The 25774-nt window shown below is 48.9% G+C and overlaps 1 protein-coding gene and 1 long non-coding RNA gene across 6 annotated transcripts in view; one reads left to right on the top strand and one right to left on the bottom strand.

Annotated features, from left to right (window-relative positions):
* Nucleotides 1-310: 310 nt before the first annotated feature.
* Ppargc1b (peroxisome proliferative activated receptor, gamma, coactivator 1 beta) overlaps nucleotides 311-25774 on the bottom strand; it is a 109312-nt gene continuing 83848 nt past the window's right edge. For all 3 annotated transcript variants that reach the window (XM_006525698.3, NM_133249.3, NM_001364996.1), the window contains 10 exons: nucleotides 24603-24815; nucleotides 21020-21136; nucleotides 19273-20374; nucleotides 18512-18548; nucleotides 17899-17960; nucleotides 16073-16880; nucleotides 13574-13649; nucleotides 11485-11606; nucleotides 8452-8606; nucleotides 311-7649 (listed from right to left, as the gene is read on the bottom strand). In XM_006525698.3, the coding sequence (XP_006525761.1) occupies nucleotides 7549-7649; nucleotides 8452-8606; nucleotides 11485-11606; nucleotides 13574-13649; nucleotides 16073-16880; nucleotides 17899-17960; nucleotides 18512-18548; nucleotides 19273-20374; nucleotides 21020-21136; nucleotides 24603-24815 (2793 nt within the window). In that variant the 3' untranslated portion in view covers nucleotides 311-7548. The remainder of the gene's footprint in view (nucleotides 7650-8451; nucleotides 8607-11484; nucleotides 11607-13573; nucleotides 13650-16072; nucleotides 16881-17898; nucleotides 17961-18511; nucleotides 18549-19272; nucleotides 20375-21019; nucleotides 21137-24602; nucleotides 24816-25774) is intronic.
* Gm46627 lies at nucleotides 7268-11207 on the top strand. Of its 3 annotated transcripts, none has more exons than XR_003952647.1 (5): nucleotides 7268-7330; nucleotides 9346-9560; nucleotides 10341-10419; nucleotides 10645-10718; nucleotides 10947-11207. It is a non-coding gene; the product is annotated as a predicted gene, 46627 (long non-coding RNA). The 3 variants fall into 3 exon arrangements; XR_003952645.1 differs by having other exon boundaries at nucleotides 7285-7330; nucleotides 9417-9560; XR_003952646.1 differs by having other exon boundaries at nucleotides 7285-7330; nucleotides 9417-9560; nucleotides 10980-11207.

Here is a 25774-nt window from a genome sequence, read left to right on the forward strand (position 1 = left end):
GAGGCCAACTTGAATTACATAGTGAGTTCTGAACCAGACAGGGCAATTTCGTGAGGCTCCGTCTCAAGATGAAATTAAAAAGGCACAGAGCTGTAACTCCATGGCACTACCATGCAAGACCTTGGATTTAATTCTCAGTACTGGGCAAGTAGAAACCAAACAAAACCCAAGCCATGCATTGGCCAAGACTTTTTTTGAAGCAAGACTGGATCAGGACTCCCTCATTTAGTGAACAGAGTTCTCCTGCCCCCACCACCATATACAAAATGAATTCGCAGGACCAATAAAGAAAGACACCTCTGGGCAGGGCTGTGGGTGGTATTTTTTAATTTCCATAGTGTATTTGTTCGTTTTATTTATAAGCAGATCACGTCACTATTTACAGTACATGAGCATAGAGATTCTACAGTTTTTTGTGATGTAAACAATAGCTCCCCAGTGGGAGCTGAGAAAAGAAGCCAGTTCTGAAGTATTTACAGACCGTTAAAATAGAACTTTATACTCACAGAATAATAATACATAGAGCAATTTTGGTTAAATTATCTACGAAACTATAGAATCTGACAATGTACAAATACAGGAAAACGGTTGCTCATTTAGAAGGTAAGACGGATAAATCACGCCGGAAACAAAATAGGGACAATGACAACCACAATAATTAAGAGCAAAGAAGTTCTTCTTCCTCGCCTCTTATGGATATAGTATTTATATAAATAAGGACACAACCCAACGAAATGGAAAAAAATATATAAAAATCTTCTACCAATTAAAAAAAATAGCAAAACTAAAAACTCGATTTTTCAATCATTAGCAGTGTCCTTTAAAAAATTAAAATTTAGCTTCTATTATAAATAATAAAGCAGATGTGTCCCTCTGTATAGGTGAAATTCTTGCACCTTTCTCAAGAAATGCATCAATGTAACACACACACACACACACACACACACACACACACACACACACACACGCATGCACAGCCTTACACTCACACGCACCCCAGGTTACAGTTACCTTGTTGAGCTCCGTAATACATAATGCCCCCTACAGTAGTATCCTGGGTATGACCAAATCTCTAAAGTTTAGCCATTCCCTGGTTTGACCCTGTCGTAGAGCCAAGGAAAGCCCTGGCTTCCCTATTGCTCAAAATTCTCTAGGCTGTATGGTCACACTAAGAGAAAAGGGTTTTGAGTCCAAGAGTTGGAACTGTTGGAAGGGAGCAAAGAAACCACCTTGCCAATCCATTAAGGCTAGCTACAGACAGCATCTCTTGAAATTTAGGGTTTAGGGAGCTGGGTAGTCTTGGTTTCAACCTCAGCAGCTGCTTCTAACAAAAGCGTGTGCTTTAGGCCAGTGCTTAAAGGATGTAGGGGACAAGGAGGCAGCTGCGAACCTCTGGAATCACTTGCACAGAGTTGGACTTCCGGATGGTTATCTTTCCCAGCAACCACTGGGAACCCCACGGGCTCCACTGCCTGTCCCATGGACTCCTCAGACCATGCTCCCTTGAGACTTCCAACCTGTTTCAACTGGAATCAGAACACCCCTTCAGAAACCAAGGTGGGAATAGTTTATGACTTATTATTCCTAACACAAAAACATTGGACAAGATTCAAAAATACAAAATACAAAAAAAAATTAACAAACAAACAAACAAACAAACCTGTTTGGCTATTCAGTGGACAATATCAAAGGTCATGGCCAGGGCCCCCTTCTCCCCCAATCCTCATTCATAACTTCACTTGTCCCCAAGGTACCATGTGGGCCACCTAGAAGAGGTTCACTTAACAAGGTTGGCAGCTAGACTGCCAGTATTGCAGTTACAGTAAACCCCTCGGGACATGTGGGTGCTGGGTTCAACCCCATCCCCTCTTCCACAGGATAAGTAGTGCATTTCCTGGACTGCATAAGCTGCTAAGCAGCTGACGATTTTCTGAGTTGGTGCGGAACACGTAGGACAACCCACTCGAGTTGCTGCATCTCACTGCCAAGTTAATGTTGGCCGACTTGATGGCTGACCAAAGGAACTTATTTTGCCTTCCCTCTTGGTGTCTGGTGGACACCAGTCTTTGGCCACTAGGTTGGTGACCACACATTGATGAGGCAAAGTGCTGACCAAGCTCCTCCACAAGGACACTACCCAAGACCAGCGAAGGGAGAAAGGAGGCTCTTTAAGGCTTCCTTGGAGAATCCTTTGATGAAATAAAAATATGGCACGAGGGGTTGTAGCCACGTGAATACCTTTCAGAGGAGCTGTTGTAGAGACCGATCGCCTAGAAACCATATGTTGCAAGCCCCTTGATTTGGGCATATGGATTCCTACTCCTTCCAATAATCAAGGCATTCTGATGAAATGGCTTTGTGAAAAATTTGTCTCCCCAAATCCCAAAGGCTTGGTCACTGCTGCTATACCTTTAAAGATTCAAAAATAAAATAAAATAAAATAAAATAAAATAAAATAAAATAAAATAAAATAAAAATAAAAGTTGCCCTAAACATATGCAGTGTGATCCATGCCTCCTGTGGCCCCATGTGTCTTATAATCATTTGAAAGCAATGTGTGAAAACTGTCTTAAGTTGAGCGATTTGGAGAAAACAAGTGTATTGCTAGTATTATCTGCAAGCAAGCAAGAGACGGCCAAGTGGTCACAACATTCAGATTAAAAGCTGTTCGGTGGGGACGATGACAAGGCTAACTGGAGACTGGAGGTTGTCAACGAGGCATGAGGGTTAATTCTTTACCATCCCACAATAGACTATGGCTTGGATCTGTCCTGGGGAGCTAGCCTCTTCATAGAAGGCACCTCAGCCAGGACTGTGTGGATCTCATCCTATTGGAGGTTGATGACCTTGAAGGGAGTGCCCTTCCCCCATACACACACCCCGGTCTAGCCAGAGAGTAAGTAGAACTCTGGGCTCCCCTGGCTCTGTTATCATGTTATCATCGGACAGCCTCATTCGCTCAAGGAACAGGGGCCTAAGGTCACACCGTAAATAAGAAACATAAAGGGAAGATTGCTCCACAAAGCATTGCAATTGGCTAGGCTGTTCTTCAGTTTTTATAAAAGTGGGCACCAAGATGTAAACCGATCCTTCTGTTTCCTGAGCTTCTAAGAAAGAAACCAGGCCAGGACTGACTATCTGCAGGCTCACCTTGAATGACGCCTCTGCTTTCTTTCTCACCCAGCCCCCTTCCTTCTCCTCTAACCTAGCCTTTAGGACAGCACCTCACCCAGATAAAGGATACACAGAATTTACCAGAGGAGAGTGTGGGACAAGGCTGAAGTGTCAGATTTCTCAAAGTGCTTTCATCATTAGTGCAAAGGGTCTGCCTAACTGCTTTCCGGGTGTCCCGGTATTCCACAGCTAGAGTCAGGGGCACCCTGCCCCACACTCCCATCTGTTCTAGAGGCCAAGGCTATCTCTATGCTTGGAAGTTTCTCTCCCAGGCTCTCCCTGCCCTCACCCTGTATCCCCAGACACTCCAAACAGTCCTGGAGCTCATCTGTGTACAAAACTCTCAGGGAATTGGAGGGCAGTGTCAACATATATTGCACATAAAGAGTAGTCAGTTTCCTTCTACCCCGGCGACAAAGGTGAAGGAATCCCTTTTCTTTGGCTAATGACACCAACAGGTTCATTCTATTTATTATCACACACCCAATCCCTTTCCATTGTCACACGTGACACTGGAATATGGCTTTCTCAAGATGATCACAGCCACTCAGGATCAAACATTAAGAAAAATACTTTTGACCTCAGTGAATCACATCAACACACCCTCTAAGGGTGACTCCAGTTCACAGAGAGGTGCCCTTGCCTCTGCAGCAGCAGGGTCAGCGAAAGGCTGGGACAGACCCTGGAGAGAGCTGCACTTTCTCTCCATTTACCACGAGTACAGCAGCCAGGGCAGGCATATCACATTTTCCCCCAGATGCTGACCTGCAGGGCTTGAGGTCACAAGGGACATCTTACTGTATGTCTTGCCATATTAGGACTTGAGGACTAAGTCTTTGTGGCTGGCTCAAAGCAGTCCTCCCACCACCCCTGGAACCTTGCTGTTCACCAGATTCTAAAAGATCAACAGAGACACACAGGCATAGGATGGGTACTTTCTGACTCAAAGCATTTTTCTAGCTGGGGCCACAAGTGATGTCGGGGGATGGGGAGTGGGGACCTTGGCTGTATCCCATTCAGTCATATTTACCTATTTGATGCATTTTCCTTCCGTAACAGAGTCCCCTGAGAGAGAGAGGACTCTGATTCAGCCTTGTAGTGACTGAGGAAGGAGACGGAAGAATTCCTCTTAGTGATTGGATCAGACATTTCTAGAAAATACCAGCACAGCAGAGATATGACACGGAGAACTGCCCTCCCTGGGCGGCTGTCAACAGTCTATAGGAAGCTATGGCAATCACACGTAAACATCATTGAGACACATCACGACAGCTACAACGAGAAGGTTGCCCATGGCGGCTGCTCCCTCTGGGTTACTCCTTGATTTGATGGGAAAGAGACCAAGATGGATTCCTGGTCTCGAAGGGGCCTGACAGTCTCCTTGGTAAATTATATGCAGCACCGAATGGCTCTTCCAGAGAGGGGGAGGAGGGGTTATCTGCAGAGCTGGTAGTCCATTTTTATGAGAGGGTAAGTGGAGAATACTAGAGAGTCTTGGTGGGCATCAGTTCCCACCAGGAAGTTCCGGTAGGGCTCAGGGCTCTGTTCTGCTCAAGAACAACATCTGAGTGACTTTGAGTGCCAGAGAGTGAACTGACTGGTCAGCTCCAGGTAACCCTGGCTGGGAGAGAGAAAGACTTAGTGTTTATTAAGAATTTGATCTTTTACTCCAGACCCAGCATCTGGCTTCAGTGTAGCTGCGGAAGCAGATGGTAAGATAAGAGCCCATGGTTCCTTGGACAACTCCTACATTGGAGGTCCCAAGAAGAAGAGACTCATAAAGTCACAAAAGAAGGTCTTGGTGGGGTCAGAGTTCAAATGGCTCTCCAGATTATGTCTGGTCCCTTTCCCTTTGGGTGATTTCAGCGATCACTGGCTTTCCTCTGTGGTTAGAGCCCCGGTTTTAGTAGATACAACTGAAGAACCATCCCAGTCCACACCCATCTTCCATGTGCCTACCATATGCCAGGCAACGAATAAATGAATAAAGGAATTCAGAACGATTAGGTCTGTACTGTGAAAAGTCCCCTTTTGGATCTATCCTCAGAAGTCACGTCTTCTCCAGTTCTGATTCCGTGTTCTACTGCGCCCTTCCCTTTCCACACCCCTTTGTTTTGTAATAGTTTGGGAGTCTTCTACTGAGTAATGGCTTCAGGGGCATTTTTTTCTTTTTCATGGATCAGGTTATGACAGGAACGGCCAGCATAAAAACCAGCCAGCATATGGCTCTACAATGATAGTCTTCCAAAGATTAGAACAGGATGTCAAATCAGTTAAAACACCGACCAATTAATAATGCCTGCCTAGAGCACTGTGTATTCTAAGAGCACGACCAGGCTCAAAAAAATTAGTGTTTATGATCAATTAACTATGTTTGCATCCCAAGGATGTGTGTGTGTATGGGGGGGGGGTGGGGGGAGGCGTGACTATGTACTGCCTGAGTAGCTGCTAAGACTTCTTGCTGTCTAATTTGCTCCTCAGTCCATTTCACAGAAAGGGAACCTGGGGTTTAGGGAGGCCAAGGGATCTATCTCACACACAGATTCTCTGTTCCCCTATTTCTGCTAGAGCCAGCCTCCTTATCTATAGGTGAAGACTTTTCCCAACACCAAGCACAAGATCATGGCTCACTTTCTCTACTGAGGTACTTGATAATCTTAAAAAAAAAAATTAACCACCAATTATCAAAGGAATAAGCCTGTCATTAGCAGCTGATTAATCAAACTTTCTTATTTGGCAGAACAATGAATGAATGGATGGAGAGGGGGAGAAAGAGAGAAAATGTCACAAGACCAAGGAGGAACTGATCTATATGAAGCATTAGAGCTGATACTCTGCCCATAGAGCCGGCTCTCCCTCGAGAAGGGCCCCTGGGGACCCAGAGAATGTCACACTGGATATGGCTTTGACAGTAGTCAAGAACGGGGTCAAGAGGAGCTCACTGTGAATGCTCCTTGGGAGTGCCTTGTCCACACCCCCAACCTGTACAACCCCTCACTCGGCAACTCTAACTTTACAGAGGAGGGGCAGGCAGGGACACTGTAGGATATCGGAATGGGCTGCTAGTTGCCCTCCCTGCCCGCAAAGGACAGCCCCTAGGTGAAGTCTGTGCACCGCTTGCAGGGATCTCAGAACCTTGAGGGGTATCCACAGGCAGGATAAGTCGCAGGACACCGAGGATCGAAGCTCAGGGACACCTGAGTCTGTGCTGAAACTTGAATTTGCCTTAATGCTGGTGAGTCAACTGGTGGCCCAATTCTCAAGTGAGCTATTAGGCTTCTAGCCTATTGCTCAATTTAGCTAATTCCACTCCTCCAGTCTCTGACTTTTGCATCTTTAGGCTAACTACTGCCGCAGGCTGGGGCCAGCAGTCAGGAGGCTAGAGGTGGCTCACTGCTCTGCCGTGAGACCTTGGGCAGCACATTTCACAGTTCACCTCTCAGGGCACTATATCCTCTTTCCCCGTGGAATGGGTCTAACATAGCTTACCCCACCTTCCCTACAGGCACTCAAGGTTCTGAGCACTAAAAACAGGTGCCCTCCAAGTGTGGGTAGACAGGGGGAAGGGATTCTCGTTACAGCTCGAGTGGAACTCACTCAAAAGACACCAGGACTTGGTAGAAGATCCCTAGACACCTCTCTCTTCTTCACACCTGTGACGGCAAGCCCCTCTTTCCTGGGGACTTAGAAGCCACCCAGTATCTCCAGGACTACATGGACCAGGGAAGCAGCAGCGCAGCTCAGTAGCAAACACCTCGTGACAGTGCATAGTTAAACAATCAAGGAAGCAGTACGTTAATCCCAGGCACAGTAATCAGAGCCATAAATACATTTGTTTTTTTTTTTTTCTTTTTAAGGATATACTTTTTTTTTCTTCAATTAAAAATGAGTTTCTAACTCCTGATTCTATTCACAAGTAACAATGTCATCATCACACTCTACAGACAGAAGATGTTATGTGAACACAGCTCAAGTCTAACAGAAGGAAGTCAGTCGGGTGGGAGGGGCAGAGGACGACTGACAGCACTTGGAGGCGCACCCAGGACGATCCGCTGGAAGCGAGGACGACGCTAACGTGGCAGTGGAACATCAACAGCATGGAAACTCACGGACGGACGGACGGACGGACAGACGGACGGAAGCAGCTTTGTTCAATGTAAACATTGATTTGTTTTTGTTTTTCGTTTTTTTTTTTTTAAAGGAAACGACAGCAGATTCAAGTCTTTCTCTCTCCTGTGTGATCTCTCACGCTCACTCGCTCGCTCGCTCGCTCGCTCGCTCTCCTTCTCATATACTCTTTTCTTTGAAAACGTAAACATATTGGAAGGGCCTTGTCTGAGGTATTGAGGTATTCCTCGAAGGTTAAGGCTGATATCAATGCAGGCTCTGCTGGGCCTCTTTCAGTAAGCTGTCAAAATCCATGGCTTCGTACTTGCTTTTCCCAGATGAGGGAAGGGACTCCTCAGATGTGGGATCTGTGGGCCAGTGAGAGGTGAGGTGGTGAGAAACTCAGTCGAAACCAGCAAATCTACCACTGAGGGTGGGCCTCAAGGAACTGGGATAGCCAGGGTTTCAGGCCTCATGGAACTGGGATGGCCAGAGTGTCACAGTGCCGTAGTGGGCGCTATCACAGCACCAATGGCCATTCTGCTGTGACATTTCTTCCATGTTGGCAAGGCCTCATAGCTTCCATGTTCCTGTTGTAGAGCAACGGGTCCCTGAACAGAGAGCACCCTACAACTCCTTTCCGGCCAACATCCTAGAAGTGCTAACGGATCTCATACAGACGGGAAACAAGTCTCACGATGGACTACCTGTATCGCAAAGGCTACCATGGGCTCTCCTCCTACAAATCATTTGTTTCTGTGCCGTGTTTCTTTGTTTCCCACCAAGCTATGCACAAATGATATAGGCACCGGGTCTCCCCACGCTGCCCTCTATTAAGGGCAAAGCTGCTGCCTGTCAAGGGTCCTCATGGGGTGCATGTAAAGAGGTAGGACAGCCAGGGAGCTGCCAGGTGGCTGAGAGCACAGACTATACTTTCCTATGAGAACAGAAAGGTGACTGTGTGGTTAGCACTACTCTCAGGGAGGACCACAGGCCAGAAGAAAAAGCAAGATGTCAGCCACAGAAAAAAGCAGCCGTGGAATAACAGTGGGCAGGAGCTTGACAAGGGGCCATGCTCAGAGGGGCCTCCAGTCTACGTGGCATTAAAGGAAGTCATTGTCCCTCATACTCTGGGACGCATTACAACACAGCGAGACTCTGCTCTCTTACCATAGTCAGTGTATCTGGGCCAACGGAAGTGCCGGAGCCCTCCATAGCTCAGGTGGAAGGAGGGCTCATTGCGCTTTCTCAGGGTGGCGCCGTTCCTCACGGACAGGGCAGCGTGCTCTGAACACCGGAAGGTGATAAAACCGTGCTTCTGGCCTCTGGAGGGAGAACATAGAATAAGGGAAGATGCTCTAGGCCAGCCTGGTGGATGCTATAAGGATACCCATCATAGGATAAAGAGCAAGAAACTATGTCACGTGCCCACTTCTCTTCAATGAGGGATAATGAGATTTGATAGGCCAACCTCTGTACTGTGGAGACAGGAGGGGGCGCTGAACTCCTGGATGTTTGACAGTTGCTAAACATCCTGCAATTTCATCACATTCGGATGACCATGGGAGGGGGTGTTTGTCCTCTCCACCTCGCTCAAGAAAAATAAGCTCTGTGGGGTTTCAGGCTCTACCCAGTGGCATGGGTGCTCAGCAGGGACTGACAAGACCCCTGGTCATGAAGCTAAATACTCCCCAACATTCCCCTCTCCACATCACTCCCCTAGTTCTGCTATGTCTCCTTCCCATCTGTCTCACTCTGTCATTCTCTAGACCAGCCATTCTTAACCCTTCCGGGGTTGCAACCTTTTAAAACAGTTCCTCAGGTGATGGTGATGCCCAATCATAAAAGCATCTTTGTTGCTATGCCACTGTTGTGAATCATAATTAATATCTAATATGCAGGATATCTGATATGCGACCCCTGTGAAAGGGTCATTCGACCCCAAGGGGTAGCAACCCACAGGTTGAGAACCACTGCTCTAGACCCTTCAAAGACAGCCTCAAGCCTCTGCTCCTTTGGCTGCCCACTTGCCTTTCATTTTACCTAATCCTGCTGATGTTTCAGGCCCATCTTAACCTGCAGGTCTGACACCTGCCAGTCTCCATGCCTGCAGCATCCTCTTCCTACCTCTGCAGAGAACATCAAGTCACATGACAGTACCTCCCTGGACATGGGATGAACCTATCGCCCAAAGCTAAACCCCCGGAGGCAGATCTCAGATCTCTGTTTGAACAGTAAGCACGAGTTCTGCTCCCCAGGAAACTCTGAGATGTTAATAGGTGAGTTTAGAGCTCTGCGGCAACCAAGAAGCAAGCCTGTTAGGGAAGGACTCAAGGCAAGGGAGACCTCCAGCCAGCTCTGCTCTGACAGCTCAGCTTTAATCAATAAGTAAACAAACCTCTGATACACAACTTCTGCAAATTCCTATGACTCAGATTAGACGGACCACACGAGATTCCTAATCATGTATGCTGATGCTTGTCCCAGTCGTGGCCAAGTTTGAGCCCTTTTGCTGCTGTGAATGTCTGAAAATGGTTGTTTGTCCAAGACTCTCCTTTAAGGAGGCTGTACCCTTTTATGATCTTAGCGAACTAAGCCCTTTCTTTGGGGACTTTTTTCCATGTTTTGACAAAATCCTGAAGACCGTATAGAACTTGGCAAACTTCTATTTGTGTAGTGAGTCAAAAATTATAGCAAAAATACATGACTGCTACCATTTTTTAACTGTATAGTTGAGTAGTGTTAAGTAGATAGATATTGTTGCACAATGTGTCTCTAGGAAAATGTTTAGTTTGTGTTGTCTTCCTGAGATAGATGTTACTATGTAGCCCAGGCTAGGCTTGAGCTGTCTGTGTAACCCAAGATGTCCTCAAATTCTCAGTTCTCAAGCTTCCAGCTTCCACCTTCCACATGCTGTGATTGTAGGTGTGTACTGCCGTTCCTTGTGTGATCTACAGAAAACAGCCTATCTTCTAAAAAAGCTCACCTATAGCCATTAGACAGCATCTCCATTTTATCCCTGGGCTTCCAGCAACAATCATTTCACCTTCTGTTTCTAGGTGTACAATATGTGTGAACAACATTCGTCTTCTTGTGACTAGCCCATTCCCTTAGCACACCCATCAAAGTGGACTGTAGGTAAGGCCATGGGGTGGGGCATTTTCTTCATCAATGATTGATGTGAGTGGACCCAGGCCATTGTGGGTGGTGCCATAAGAAAGCAGGTTGAACAAGCCATGGGGAGCAAGGTAGTGGGAAGTGTTTATCCATGGCCTCTGCTTCAGTTCCTGTCTTGAGTTCCTGTCCTGCCTTCCCTTCAAGACTGGCTAAGCTGAACGCTGAAATAAACCCTCTCCTCCCTAGGTTGCTTTTGATCATGGTCCTTGTGATAGCAATGGAGGGCAAACTAAAGCAGAAGCCATCTAAACGGATATGAGGTGAGGAGTGACAATATACAAGAGGCTACTTTCTGGCTAAAGATTTTTATTATGATTATGCTGTTAAATCAGAATTTAAAATCCTAATAACTTACTTTGTAGGTATGATAGCAGATAATTTGGAATGCCTTTAAAATCAACAAAGCTATCTGTGGTGTCTATATTGAATGTTCATAGGCAACTCAGTGTTTTTGTTTTTTGTTTTTGCTTTTTTTTTTTTTTTAAAAGATTTCCTTACAGATTCAAAACTGGCTCCCCTAGGTGAATGAGGACAAGACAGGACTACTTAGCAGATTGCAGGCCCAGGATGCACTGCAGAGGAAAGGAGGCCTGTGAGTAACATGGGGACATGCTGCAGTGAGGTCTCAAAACAAGTGTATCTTCAATCAAAGGGCACTTCCTGACCAGCACGGTTGTTTGAACAGGTTGTTTGAACAAAGGCTTTGACACTTACATGGGCTCCAGCTCTTCCTTGTTAACTTGTCTGAGATCCCCAAGAATGAGAAGAGCTAAGTGTGAATGGGTTTTTAAAAGTGTCAAGTATTTAGATGACAGAAAGCATGGATGCTGTGGGCACTGGATCACAAGGCAGCACATGCGCACTGGGTCACATGGCAGCACATACGCGCTGGGTCACATGCCAGCATGGTCTGGTGCTGTTGCCAGCTTTATAATCACCACGGTTCTTCTCTCACCTGTGTCCCTCCCAGCTCCCGGCTCCTTCCCCCTCCCACTCCCCTACTTGTCTTGGCTAGCCCTGGCTCACCTTTTACTTCTCGTCAGCACCTGGCACTCTACAATCTCACCGAACACCTCAAAGCGCTTCTTTAGTTCCCGAGAGCTCATGTCACTGGAGAGATTTCGAATGTATACCACACGGCCTTCACCCTGCTCATGAAGGGGGGACAGAAAGGGACCCCGTTATTACTCTCATGGAGTCTCTGTCTAGGCCTGGCTGGGCAGCAACACTGCTAGAGTCAGAGAGAGGACCGTGACAATCTCTATACCAAAGGACCTGTCCTTGTTGAAGCAGGGACCATTCAGTACCGGATAAGTAGCCCCGAGGGGAAGTTCCTGCACGGAGGGACTGAGCAGAGACTGGGCAGAGAAGAGCTATACCATCAGACAGCTGTGTGTTCTGTTCATCACTGTTTTGAGCCTGCAAGCTGCTGAGGATACACTGGGGACCTGGTGGTTTGTAGAGGTCAGAGTACACCAGGAGGAAAGATAATGAAATGGGTATTAGGGTCACAGGAGCCACCATTTTATCTGAGTTTACCAAGGAAAGCTGGATGAAGCCATGACACAGACACTGTGCCCCACAGGTCACCCCCAGGAGAGTTTGGCTCTAAGATGCTAGATCAGACAGGGAGAAAAAACAATCAGGGAGGCCAGGCTGCAACCTCCTGCCTCTCTTTTTTTGCGATTCGTGATTTGATGGACTTAGGTCCGTTGCCTGGATACCTGTGCTCTAGTGGATTGAGACAGTGTGTGGCCCAGACAAGCACAGCCAGCAACTCTCCACATAGCCAATCCGCCAACCACAGATGGCAGGAAAGAAAGCCCAGACCCAGGTTCCACAATAGGACCTCATATACAGTCATAGAGTCTACTTTGGGATGCTGGGGTCCTTCCAGGTCCATGGACAAAGCCCTTCCTACCAGACTCCTGGTAATTCCGTGAATTTCTAACCCCACCTCCTCCCTGAGCTCTTGGACCCTGTGTACTTTTGGTCGTTCCTTTACCCCTAAGCGACTAGTAAGTCACCTATGTCAATACATTACCCCAATGGTCCAAATTCTAGTCACCACTCTTGTCAATCTCAGGGAGTTTATATCAACTCTTAATCCCACCAATTTCCCTTTGTTTATGAGTCTGCTGTCTTTTTCTCCTTCCTGTCTCAACCACAGGAATTGGGACTTGTCTTTATACTGCTGTCACCTAAAGCCTAGGATTAAGCCAGATTTGTCAAACCACCAAACCCAAGAAGGCTATGTTCACCTGCGGTTTGGTTTTGTTTGAGACAGGGTCTCTCTATGTAGCCTCAGCTGTCCTGGAACCCAATATGTAGACCAGGATGGCTTTGAACTGACAGAGATATACCTGCCTCTGCCTCCCAAGTTTTGGGATTAAAGGTATGTGTCACCATGCCTGGCTTTCCCTGTAGTTTTAAGTACCTGTTGTACATGGCTGTGCATCTCTTGGGTTTGTGTGGTCCACCCACACACCCACCTCCGAAAGCATGGCAGCCATGAGTCCATTGGTCCTTCTGTGTGTCTGTTATACCTTCTCCCTTCTTTCTAGGGCTCTGACATAACTGTCTGGCCCATGAACACTGAAGGCTCCCAGGGGCACCTTTGTGGGCAACCTCAGGATCTAATGGCAGGTTTTGGGAGGATCCTTGAGGTGGGTGGAGAGGACAGAATGGGTTTGTTGAGGAACCCCTTATGAAGCACAAGGCCCAAATCTCCTGTGTACAGACAAATAAACTGAAGCTCAGGGAGAATAGGCTCTTGCCCAAGATCAGACAGAAGATGTACGAACTGACCAGCCAAGCCTGTCTCTGTTTAAGTCCTATCATCTTCTGTCTTGATTCTTCCAGAGTTCCTGAAGCTGAGTCCTGAGTGGCTACTTACTGCAGACCACAGCCAGTCAAATGCTGGGCTTCCCATGGTGCTACCTCTAATGGCTTTTGGTTACTTATGTTACTGTGAAATGAGAGATTCAAGTGTCCTTCATGTAGCCTACAGCTCATTATTCCCCAGGCAGGGGGTGAAGACTGGTGGCTTAGCATTTCCTGGATGCTCCTGGCTTGCCCCCATTTTTCCTAGGTGCAGGGACCCCAGATCACTTACGATGGCCTTTTCCCGCCGCTTCCTGGCATGCCGGACGCTTGGGGTTCCATCTGAACAGGGCCCTCTGCTCTCACGTCTGTCGGTGAACAAGCAAGGCACAGTGCTCAATCTTACTCTTGCAGAAACCCAGCCCTGACTGTGTAGGACCAAACACTGGCCTGGTGTCCTCTGGGGCTCCCAAGCTTGAGATTCCTGGGAAGCCCCCATATTAATTCTTGTCCTAACCTTCCAGGCCTCGCCCTTCTTCATGTTAGGGGTAGATAGCCCTTTTTGCTTCTTTGCATTATTGATTAGATGAAAAAAATTTCAGGAGGTTTTATATATTCCCATTTTCCAAAAGAAAGTCTGAAGCTCAGATTCCAGCAGAGATTTGGCCAAAACTTAGAAAGGGGAGAAGCAAGACCTGGAATCAGGTCTACTCTAAAGTCATGCTTGTTTATACTCCAGCTTGGAAGGGCCACATTCATTACAAAATCCATTAACTCCTCTTGTTCTCGTGGGGTTGCAGCCCTACCCAGGGTCTGCCCTTCCCCAGATGAGTCTTTAAAAATATAGCTTAGAAGCACATGAAATTTTGAGCTCCACGGGTTGAACTTAAACCCCTGTTTCTTCTACCTCTACCTCTGGTCTACAGAGCGAGTTCCAGGACAGCCAGGGTTACACAGAGAAACCCCGTCTTGAAAGAATGAAAACAAAACAGAAAAAGAAACACATATCTTCCAACTGCATCTGTGAAACCCCGAGTACCATGGCAGAAGGTGATAACTCGTGACTTGCTAACTTTCAACGCTATTATTCAGTCAAGAGTTATCATTCACTGAGACCAGAGTTGGAGGCCCTTCCCTTCCAGATTGCTGAGACAGGAATTCTTGGAACTGGGTTGGCACTGTTCAGCTGGTCTCAGTGCATTGTCTGCTGATGGCCAACAGGAAGTAGCTCTAGAAAAGGCTGAGGGATGGGTTTCCAGGCTTGTCAAATACATCTCTGTGGGCAGTTGGACAGGGACTGGCATAGCCAAGTCACTCTGTCCAGTGAACAGAAATGGCCAGGCCTACACTGGCCTACTACATTTAAGAAGAGAAAAACAGGGAATCTATAGTCTCAGGGAAGGTCTAAACCTTTAGGGCCCTGGGATACAGACCCTGTTTCAAATCCATGAGCTAGGTGGGAAAGGAAGTACCCAGGGACTCTAGTGCTGGTAGTGGGGGGTGGGATCAGCATTGGGTAAACTTCGATGGCATGAAGATGTCTTAGTGGCAAAGTCCTGGGGAATTATAAAAGGACTAGCAGGCAAGCCTTGAGAGTTCTGCAAGACAGCAAAGAGCTGATGGCTTGTCAGTGAGTCCTCAGGGAAAGTTGTTAGTAGTAACAGATAACCTTCACATTGGTTTGTGGAACATTTCTAGAATTTATGTGTGTGTATCGTTTGATGAGCAGAGGGGCCTTTGCTTTCTTGGGGCCCTTGAAGAGCTAGGAACAGCTAGTAGAGATGTGTGCATGATAACTTGAATTTGTCTAGGGTATCTCTAAGATCTGAATTCTGATCTCAGAATGCTTTGAGAACTTGAGAACTTGCTAGAAATTCGAATTACCCACGCCCACACACTCAGGTGCTCAGCAGACCCCTGAGCCCAGCAGCTTCACAAGCTCCCCAGACAACTCCACATCTCTGCTCAAGGCTAAAGAGTTTCATCTCGTGGCCATTCAGGTAACCTCGCGCTCAGAACTGCGACACCCTCGCCCACCCCTTGCAAATCTTTCTGGAGTCTCTCCAGGACGAAGCTGGTCCCATTACCTGGTGTGACGAGAGAAAGCAGAAGCTGCTCTCCCCCCAAATCTGCCTCCAGGTTCCTGCCTTGCATCCCTGCCCTGTCTTCCCTTGGGGATAGAGTGACCTGAGAGTTGTAAGATGAAGTCACTCCTTTCCTCTGCACGCTGCTTTTTGTTGTGGTATTTTAATCACAGCAATAGAAGAAACCCCTTTCTAGGTCTAGTGCTCACAGATGGGATGCTCAAACTAGCTCCTGATGCACCGCCCTCCCCCAACCCCCGGGCTCTTATAGGGTCTGTTCACAGCAGTAAGCAATTCAGAACCAAGCCCAGGTGTAAAGCCTAGCACTGCTTTTAGTCTGGGTGTTTTCCAGAACACAGATCAAAACCACAGCCCTGGGCTTGACTTTATACATTAACACCATGTTGCTTCTCAAGTATGTAGGTATGCATGTTCGCATAAAAATCTATCCATTGACAAACACAGGAGGAAACAAGGGTCAAGTTCATTAGGCTATAATGTCTCAGGGGGCCAGATTGTGGGGTCCCTGCTGGGCTTCACTTGCTTCAGATTGTCCATGTCTTGGGGAGCCCATCTCATGCCTTCTGACCAAGGCTGGGCTGCAAGCGGAGATGCAACCTAAGCCTCAAAGCAAACTCCTGGGGCTCCTCCCCTCTGGTACCTAATGGCTGCTCAGATATCCCTCTCCCCAGGGCCACCAAGAATACCTGAAGTTCTTCCGGGTGGCTGGTGACCAGGAGCTGCAGGACGAGGAGCCGGAACTGGAGCGGCTTCGGGAGCAGAGCTGCCGACTGGCCTTACTGGGTGGGCTCTGGTAGGGGCAGTGATCAGAGCAGGGAGGGCTGACCCCTGAGTCCTCTCCTTCATCGTCCTCTTCCCCTCCCTCCTCCTCTTCCTCCTCCTCCTCAAGCAGGAAGCTACTCTCGCCACTGCTGCTGCTGCTGTCCTCAAATACGGTGTCATACTCCGGGCTTTTACAGGACGCCAGGTCTTCACCTTCCAGAGCAGTCTCCAGCAGCCCAAAGTGCTTTGTGAGACTGGCACGGATCTCATGGTCTCTTAGCTGCATGCTGTCCTTGTGGGTAGGGTCACAGTTCTGGTTTGCCTCCCTCCTAGGGGCCTTTGTTTCCGTTGGCAGAGGGGCACCCTGCTGGGCCAAGTCTTCAAGGTGGACCCCGATTGGCTCCCAGGACCGCAGCACCTTCCTCTGCAGGGCAGCCTCTGGCCTGAGCACCTGGCAGTAGTCGTGGTCTCCAAAGGAGCAGGAGAAGGGGCGCTTCTGGCCAGCCTGTGAGACTGGTTGGGTTGTGGCATGCTGCAAATGGGACAGGAGCTCGCTTCGCTCTGGGTGCCTCTTGGGCAGCTTGTGGGAAGCTCCTGGGGTGGCTGTGAGCGGAAGAGCCTCGGGGGAGGGAAGGCTGGGAGCTGTGTCTTGGCCTGGGCTGAGCTTGGTGTCTGGCTTGAAGGGGTCCTCCTCCATTGGCTTGTATGGAGGTGTGGTGGGTGGCGTGAGTCCTGCCCAGGCAAGAGGAAAAAAACAGGTGAGGGAAAGGCAGGTCTTCTTGGAGGACATTAAGAGTTCTGTTTGCAAGGACACAGAAGTGGCCGTGGGTCACAAGATCCCTTATAGGTGGGTGGCTTCGAATCACTAACTGGTCTGTACTGCTGCCTAAGCCTGTATGTAGCCCAGGGGTCCTCCTGTTCATAGGAGCTGTCATGAGATGGAAGTCAATGGGCATCCCTTGGGGACTTGGTAATGGCAGCTAATGTGTCTAGGTCAGAGATATCTGTTCCTACTCTACTGACAATCATTTAAAGAGCCCTGCCTGAACAGAGGAAACAGTGCCATTGGGAAAACCAACCATTCGGCGTCTCTGATGCTACTCAACCTGCCTTTGTCTTCTGGTCTTCCCAGCACACCACAGGAACATGAAAAAATACCCACTTCTTTCTCTCCATGCCTTCCAAAGCCTACAGGATGGGTGCCAGGCTCCTCTATGCCTTGGTCCTTTGGGGACCGTTATTCCTTTCTTCCTACGTCTTGCCTTTAGATAGGACCATCGGACCAGTAACCCTGATGCACCCTGTACTCTCATTCTTTTGTGTCTTTACTCATATCAATTCTTCAGTTAAACACATCCTTCTTTGTTTTCCAATGCCTGTTGGTCCTTCAACCCCTCGGCACTGCCCCATCCTGGGCACTCCACCATTTGACCAGGCCTCACTGACCTTCTGCCTTAATGAGCAGACAGGAGCCCACAGCTAACCATTCTCCTGAAGGTTTAGCCTCACCAGACTGTGGTCTTCTCCAGAGCTGTGTCTTTGTTTTCTGACCTCAGTAGCCCCTCAGCTGCAGGTACCAGCAGGTGAAGGGCTGGCCCCCAGGCCCTGACCCCCCTTCCCAGTATGCTCCTGGTGCATCTCAATGCTAGAGTAGTTCAGGGGGGCAGTGGTCAGTTCATGAGGAGATGCACTCCCGCCCAGGTCATGCAAGCTCCCCACAGGCACCCCACCAGCTGAACCCCTAGCTCACCTGCCGTGCCGCAAAGCTCCACCGTCAGGGACTCCTCAAAGCTCTTCTTGCCAAGAGAGTCGCTGGTAGAGGAAGGGAGGACAGAAAGGAAAAAGGCTGGTCAGTAGGAGGGCTTCTACAGGCCCAGACTTTTGAGGGGAGCAAAAGGCACTGTGATAGACCCTGGGTCTGCCATGGAAAGAGAGAATGTGCTGAGGGGCCCCATCCTGGCTGTTAAAGAAATTTAAGTTGCAGTTTCTGGAAGGTTCGGACAAAGTTTGATGTAGATTCCTTGATTTGTAGATTGAACAACTGAAGCCCAGAGAGGGAAGGAACTTTCTTCCAGGACCCCCAGCATCATAGGCTTCTAACCCCCATCTCCAAGAGTACCCTCTAGAGTCCTGGAGATGCCAGCTTATGAAATGGCTTGACTCTCTGTCTTTCTCCTCAGCTCAGAGGCTCCCTTTTAAAACTCAACCCCCTTGGAAGGAGTCTGGATCCCAAGGGCTCAAGATAACAACGAAGGCAGGCCCTGAGGATGGGGGCCAGGCTCAGGGGCTGATAGCCTCCCACCCAAATGCACACATCTAAGACAAAAGCTCATGGTATAGTAGACTGATAATTTTAAATCTACCTTTGTGACAAGGCCAGCATGAGGCACCTGGAGGAGTCTGAAAAGACAAAAAAGAAAATAAGATTCCCCACATACACCATTCTCCCCCTTTGGGGAGCCCTCACATTTCCGGGGGCACCAAGGACAGATGCCCTTTAAGGTGACATATGGCCATCTAAGGGAAGGATCGGGTGCAATTCAAATCCATCTTGCATGGCTGGGGCTCAGCCAGCAGATCTCCTCACTTTGCAGAAATAGCAGATGGGCCAGGCAACCCTTGCTGGCCAAACAGTGCAGCACGGTAGCCATGCACTGAGGCCAAGGCTCCAAGCCCAAGCTGTGATTCTACATGGTTCTAGTGACGGGCCCTTCACTAACAAGCTCTGAGCCTTGGGCCTCCATCTCTGTTGGTTATTTTACTTGAAACAGGTCTGCATATGTAGCCCAGACTACATATTCTATCCTCTATCAAATTCTATCCTCCTGTCTCTGCTTCCTAAGTATTGTGCCTAACTTTATTATTATTATTATTTTTTTTACCATCCCTTGTCCTTATCCAGGCATGGATAAGGCCTCTTGTTCTCTGTTCATTAAGCAGTGCTTTGATATGCATGATGAAAATCTTGAAGAAGACCAAGTATTTTCCTGAAGGTCTGCCAAGTTATACGGAAAGGGCAGTGGATAAGCAGATCCAACCTCACTCAACACACAAGACTGAGTGCTCTTAGATCCCAGTGGAGATAATATGTCCACCCAACCCTCTCTGGTGGACCACAGAATACCTCTGGAAGTGGGCTGTGGGCAGCTTGGATCTTCATCTGTGTCTCCGCACCCACTCTCACAGGGGCTTTCCAGGGCGGGGATCTGGGATCCCTGGGGGAGCTGCCGGCCTTGACTACTGTCTGTGAGGCTGCCCAGGTCTTCCTCCAGGTTGTGGGTCTCTGTATCCAGGCACATCGAGGGCAGAGCACCTAAGGGCTCATCAGTGAATGTCAGCCAGGGACCCAGCTCTGGATTCAGTCTCCTGGAGCGCCGCACGGGGCACACGGAGCTGTCCATCTTCCTCCCTAGTTTGGTCCATGGCAGGCCACGACCTGGTCTCTTCCTGCCCCACTCCTCTTCTTCCTCTTCTTTTTCTTCTTCCTCTTCTTCTTCTTCCTCCTCCTCCTCCTCATCTTCCTCCCGCTTTTGCCTTGTAGGCTTGTTAACATCCCGTTTCACCTCCAGCCTCAGAGGACGCAGGCTGGGTCTAGGCCCGGTGCTCTTGGGGGAAGCAGTGATTCTCACCTCTTCTGCCATGGCAGAGTGGGCAGGGGAGGCCTGACTGTCCTTGGGGGGCCTGGGCCTGGACTGAGGTGTGAGGGAAGCATAGACAGGTATGGCCAGGCGGTAGGGCTTGCTAACATCACAGAGGATATCTTGGGCCAGAAGTTCCCTTAGGATAGAGAACTCAGTCCAGAAGGCTTTGGGGGGATGCCGGGATCGGGGTTGAACCTGCCTGGAGAGGCTGCTGCAGGCCTGGGGGATTGGCTCTGGGGCCCGTTGGGGCAGCTTCCTCTGAGGCAGGCAGTAGGTATGCATGTAGCGAATGAGCTGTACCATGGCCCTCACATCCTCCTCGGGAGGCTGGGCACTGTCGGGGCTGGCCGTGTCCTGTGCTAGGGAGTCTTGGGGCGAGGCTGGAGTCGGCCAAGGGCTTGGGCAATCCTCCCCCACCTCCTCCTCCTCCTCTTTGGAGAGGAGCCGAGGGCTCGGGTGCGGAGTTGGGGAGCAGGCTTTCACTCTGGGACAGGGCAGCACCGAAGTGAGGTGCTTATGCAGTTCCGTACAAGGCCGGCTCTGAGCCCGCAGTGTGGGGGTCTTCTTATCCTGGGTGCCATCCACCTGGAGAAGGAAATATGCCAGAGTGAGCAGGAAGGGGCACAATGCTTCTCCCTCAGCCTGCTCTAGTAAGTAGCCAGAAGATCCAGCATCTCTCTCGGGATCATAGGAATGGCCTGTTCCTTCACTCCATCCCTAGACCCCAGCAGGGCTGAGTTGGTGAGGAAGGAAGAGACAGCTAGACTTCTCCGGGGCTCCCAGCCTAGGAGCCACTGTAGACCCTTCTAAATATCCACCGAAGCTTTCTCTGATCCACCAAGAAATAGGGCCAGGGGAGGTATGGGTGTCACCCTTGAAATCCTGAAGCCCTAGTATGATCTGAACTGTGGCCTCCAAAGCCAGATGTTCTCATCTGTTCCCCATTAGCTCATGAGGCCCCAGAGGAGGCCACACCTTCCTGTATCTGCTCTAATACGTGTCAAGGTCTGTGTCAATGTCTCACAGCTCAAAACACTCAAGGGTGGGAAAGTACAGAGCTCTTGTCAGAGGCTCAGACTATGCTGGTTTCAAGGAGCAGGAACTGGGATTCTGGCTCAGCCAGAGCTGTGAGGGAGAGAGAGAGACTTGTGTAGACTAAATCTGCCACCCGTGGCCACGGCTGACAGCCATCTAGGGACCCAGGTTACTTCTGGGCATATGCGGAAATACCTTGACACAAGGCCGCTGACTTCTGGAACTGAGGCTGGTCTGGGACCAGGTGGCCCCGTCCTTCAGAGCGTCAGAGCTTGCTGTTGGGGAGGATGTGGCCAGGAGGAGCTTCTGTAGCTGGGAAGAGGCAGAGGGGAAAAGACTAGGGCCAGGTACACTTAGAGAGACATAGGGCACCATATGCCAGCTGACCACGCCCTGGCCAGGAAACAGATAGCTGTCTACCAAACTCCCAAATACTGCTACCTCATTGTTCATACAGTCAGTCACCCAAGGGAACAAGTCTGGATGATGCCTGCTCAGTCTACTGTTAGAGTCAGTTAACTCCATATGCCTGTAATAGACACATGTGTATACATACATAGGTGTACCGATGGAGAGGCTATAAACCAAAAGGATGCTTGGGATCCAGCTGACTTCCTCTTTGTCCATGGCATTTAAGAATGTATTTCTTTAATTAAGTACATAGTATTCACGGGTGTGCATGTGTGTGTGTGTGTGTGTGTGTGTGGTGTGTGTGTGTGTGTGTGAAATTCTAAAAGGTAGACAATTAAAAGCAAGTCTCCTGGCCAGGCGTTGGTGGTGCACGCCTTTAATCCCAGCACTCAAGAGGCAAAGGTAGGTGGATCTCTGTGAGTTCAAGGCCAGTCTGGTCTTCAGGGCAGGACAGCCAGGGCTATGACACAGGGAAATCCTGTCTAGAAAAAAACCAAATGCAAAAGCAAAAGCAAGTCCCCTTCCTCCTCAAGGTCCTTTCTCCTTCCCAGATGCAACTGCCACTATTTTCCTATAAACCTTCAGGAGGTGGACTTTAATCATAATATATAATCATACAAGAATATATCCAAGGTATATGCTACCTTCAACCCACTCAGCTGTTTGCATACAAGTAAAAGAATGCTAACCTTTAGTTTGTTTTTTCTTCAACTATTTTTGTGTTTGGGGGTGGGGGTGGGGGTCAGGTCACATGTAGCCCAGGCTTTCCTCAAACTATGTAGTTAAGGATGATTTGAATGCCTGGCCTTCCTGTCTCTCCCTCTCAAGTGCTGAGAGTTCAGGGATGCACCTCCACACCCAATTTTATGGGTTTCATAATGTGCCAGACAAGCAAGTATTTTACCTAGAGAGCTCCTCCCCGCAGCCCTCAGATAACTTTAAAAATAATAAGGATTGCTGAAGCTCCTCAGCTTCCGGTCCCTGCCGGCAGGTTCATAGTTCATCTACCCTGAGAGCAAAGAGACTGAAGAAAAAAATATCTTCAGACTCCACCGCAGCTGAGGTGAGAACAAGGTGAGAGGTACCCTGGGATTGTTCTACGGCACCAAGTGTTTCCTGGGGGAACACGTCTTCCCAGCACCCCCAGCAGAGAGCACCAAAGGCCCAGCTAGAGAAAGGCCACACCTTACACTCTGAGTGACTGAGGACCCCTGACACCTTATCTACAGCACATGCGCGCACGCACACGCACACACACACACGCACACACACACAGACACTCCACTTTGTGACTTTGAATCCTAGGCTAGAGGGAAGAGATATGGTTCTAGTCTACCTCAGCCCCATTCCAGGTCACACCCTGAACAATCTATTTCTTTCTCTACACAGACATAGGATGAGGGCAGGAAAGAGACACCAAGAATAAATCAGTCAATCAATCAATCAATCAATCAATCAATCAATTACTGGATCTGAGACTTCAAAACAAAACAAAACACGTCTGAGAGTTCAACAGACACTGCTGACCTCAGGATCTGTACAGATCTGTGGAGGTTCACAGGTCTTCCAGATTCCCAGGCCAGTCCTCTGGGATCCAAGGCAAGGCCTACGGTCTGCATGGCTTCTCTGGGCCCCTCTAGAACTATCAAAATGTCAGGAGACTTGACCTTGAGTCCTACTGCCCATAAGCTAACACAAGTGAGTGGGGGAAACACACAAGCAGTGTAAGTAGAACCGAAGGCTCAGAACTATGCCAGCCTTTGACCAGCAGGGGATGCTCTTTCCCTGCACAAGGTCTCCTGCCGCAGCCTGGTGCAAAAACGTACTGAGAATTCTTACTACTGATGGTCTTGTCGGGGCTGAGTCGGCCAGTGTGTCCTAGGTGGGCCTGTATGTTAGGCAATGTGCTAAATGCTCCCTAGGTATTACCCACTGTAATCCTCTCAACAGCCTTTAACCCAGGCCCTATGATCCACTCCCATGGGTCAGAAAGCTGAGTCAGAGAGAGGCTAAGAGAAGGTGTGTGTCCAAGGAACTGTAAGCCCTCACGAGGAGAACTGGGGTTCAAATCTAAGAGACCTCTTCCAGTCTGGAAGGATGCAGGACCCCACGGGAGGGAGCCGAATCATGATACTGAACACAATCTGGGCAGGGACACAGTAGACACTTGGTAAAAGTCCTTTCAATGCTCTGGGACTTCAAAGGCAGCAGAAGAGAAGCCACTGGGCCCTACAACACAAGTCGGTACACATGGGGTCTAACTTGGTTGGCATACCAACTTACGAGACTCATGTCCTAGGCCTTCATTTCCCCAGAGCAGAACACGATGTTTAACGAGGGCCTTTCCAGGATCTGAGAGCCCTCTCAGCTCTGACTGGCTCTAAACCCCCAAGAAGCTCCAAAACTCCAAAGAAAGGAAGGAACCCTCGGCAGCTCACAAAGTTGACTCCACTTGCTTGGGCTTTGATATCCTTATCTAGAGCCCAGGGCAAGTATCTTCAGTAAGTTAGGAGGTCCAGACTCTTGTAAGGACAGTCAGAGCTGATATCTTCTCCTCTCATTTTTTCACAGACTACACACACACACACACACACACACACACACACACACACACACTTAACTTGTATGTGTTAGTGTGAATACTGGTCCAATGTCTTTGAAGCATAACCTAAAAGGATCTATTTGAAATGGAAGGCATGTATCCACAGACCCAGAAATTCTATTTCTAGAATTTGGATCTACTTACATGGGGCAACTGATGACTACAGTGCCGTGTGTGACAATGGGGTAGGTGACAATGGATGTCTATCAGGAGGGGAATGATTAAAAGTTGGGACATCCTTACCTGGAAGTCCTACATAGTCAACAAGGAGACGGAGCTCCACACACTCATCTGACGAGTTTCCAGGACACACACACACATACACACACACACACACACACAGCGCTCAGTGAGGAAGCAAGGTGATGAACAGGCTATAAGGCAGGCTCTGTTGTTTTTGTAGTTTAAAAAAAAAAAGGTGAAGAGGAAAGTCATGTAACAGATCAGTAACCATGGTTACTTCTGGGAAAGAAGAAGGCAATTGTGAGAGGGCTCTGAGGTTTTGCTTTTAACTGTCCACGTTTCTGATACCTGCTTGGTTTTTTATCCTACGTGTGTTATCTTTGTGAACATGTTTGTGTGTGGTTTTAACATTTAAAAGATACATAGAATACATTCTAATGCCACGGCCCATGCAGGAAGGATAAGGTCCGGGGAAATCTCACACCTCAGGGCCTGATGCTCAGGGCCCTGACTGAGCTCGAAAAGACAGCTCAGCCCTCACTGGCCTGCAGTCTGACATCAGCTCCAGGCCACAGTCCTCACCAGTGAAAGCTCGTCCACGTCAGACGCTGGGGACAGAAGCCTCTCCAGGGTGGGGCTGGGGGGTGCAGATAAGGGGGCAGGTGAGGCTGGGGTGCAGGATGGTGTGTCGCCTTCATCCAGTTCTGGGAAGGCAGCCAGCCCCACATCGTCTTCGGGGATGTCATCCAGGGTCTTCGTAAGCGCAGCCAAGAGAGCTTCATTCTCACTGTCAATCTGGATGGGAGAAACAAAGAGGGGGGAAAGGAGAGGGTTAGTCACTGTGGGGGAGACCCAGCTGCCTACCCCGATGAACCACAGCTACCAGCCCCTGAGCCTAAGAAATCCGTTCCATATCTCTGGAATATTCAGTAAATAGGTTGTCAACTCCAAGAACCACAGAATTTGATAAGCAGGCTATGGGAAGGGCCTCACCTGAAGACCCAGTCCTGGCTCTGCCACTCACTGAGCTGTGACCTAGGCAGAAGGTAGCCTATTTAGAGATACCTGCCTCTTCAATAAAAGACTTAAGCTTCTCTTCATCCTTGGTAGCAGGGTCCCAGCCCCTTGAACCTTGGGGTTCGCGCAGAGTAGAGACTGAATATCCCAGGGCTCAATGGAGCAGTGATAACTAGAGCAATGAAGAAACAGCTTGGACTTCCCATGGAATCCTTGGGTTTGCTCTCTTTGCTCCCTTGGGTAGAGGGAGTGGGTGCTGTCAATAGGAGCTTGAACTCTGTCTCTCTTGACTCACAAAGACCACATTTACCAACTGTGGGTCCTAAAGGGCAGTTGGTCCTCCCCTGCCAGATGGGATAACAGACAGGACCCATACCAAGGAGTTCTTGTTGAACATGAGCAGGTGACTGCAGGTGCTTGGAAAACAGTGCCTGACACAAAGCAAGCACTTACTACTTGCTACGCTATGCTTACTAAATAACTATGCTACCACCATTTCAGAGACAATGATGAGGACCAGTGCCCACCCCACTTCTTCCCTTCGCATCACAGGATGTACTGCATCTGGCTTTGTGTTGGATGCTGACCATTCAGCATACCAAGACCACCATAGTCCCTATCCTTTTAGAACTTGACCCTTTGTGAAGAGTTGAGCTAGACAAGAGAACAAGCGAGTGCATCTCTGAGCTTGAGAGAGACTTGGGGAAGACAGAGGTGCCTGGAAGAGGACAAAGAAC

This window comes from Mus musculus, chromosome 18 (assembly GCF_000001635.26).
Source record: "Mus musculus strain C57BL/6J chromosome 18, GRCm38.p6 C57BL/6J".
Classification (NCBI taxonomy): domain Eukaryota; kingdom Metazoa; phylum Chordata; class Mammalia; order Rodentia; family Muridae; genus Mus; species Mus musculus.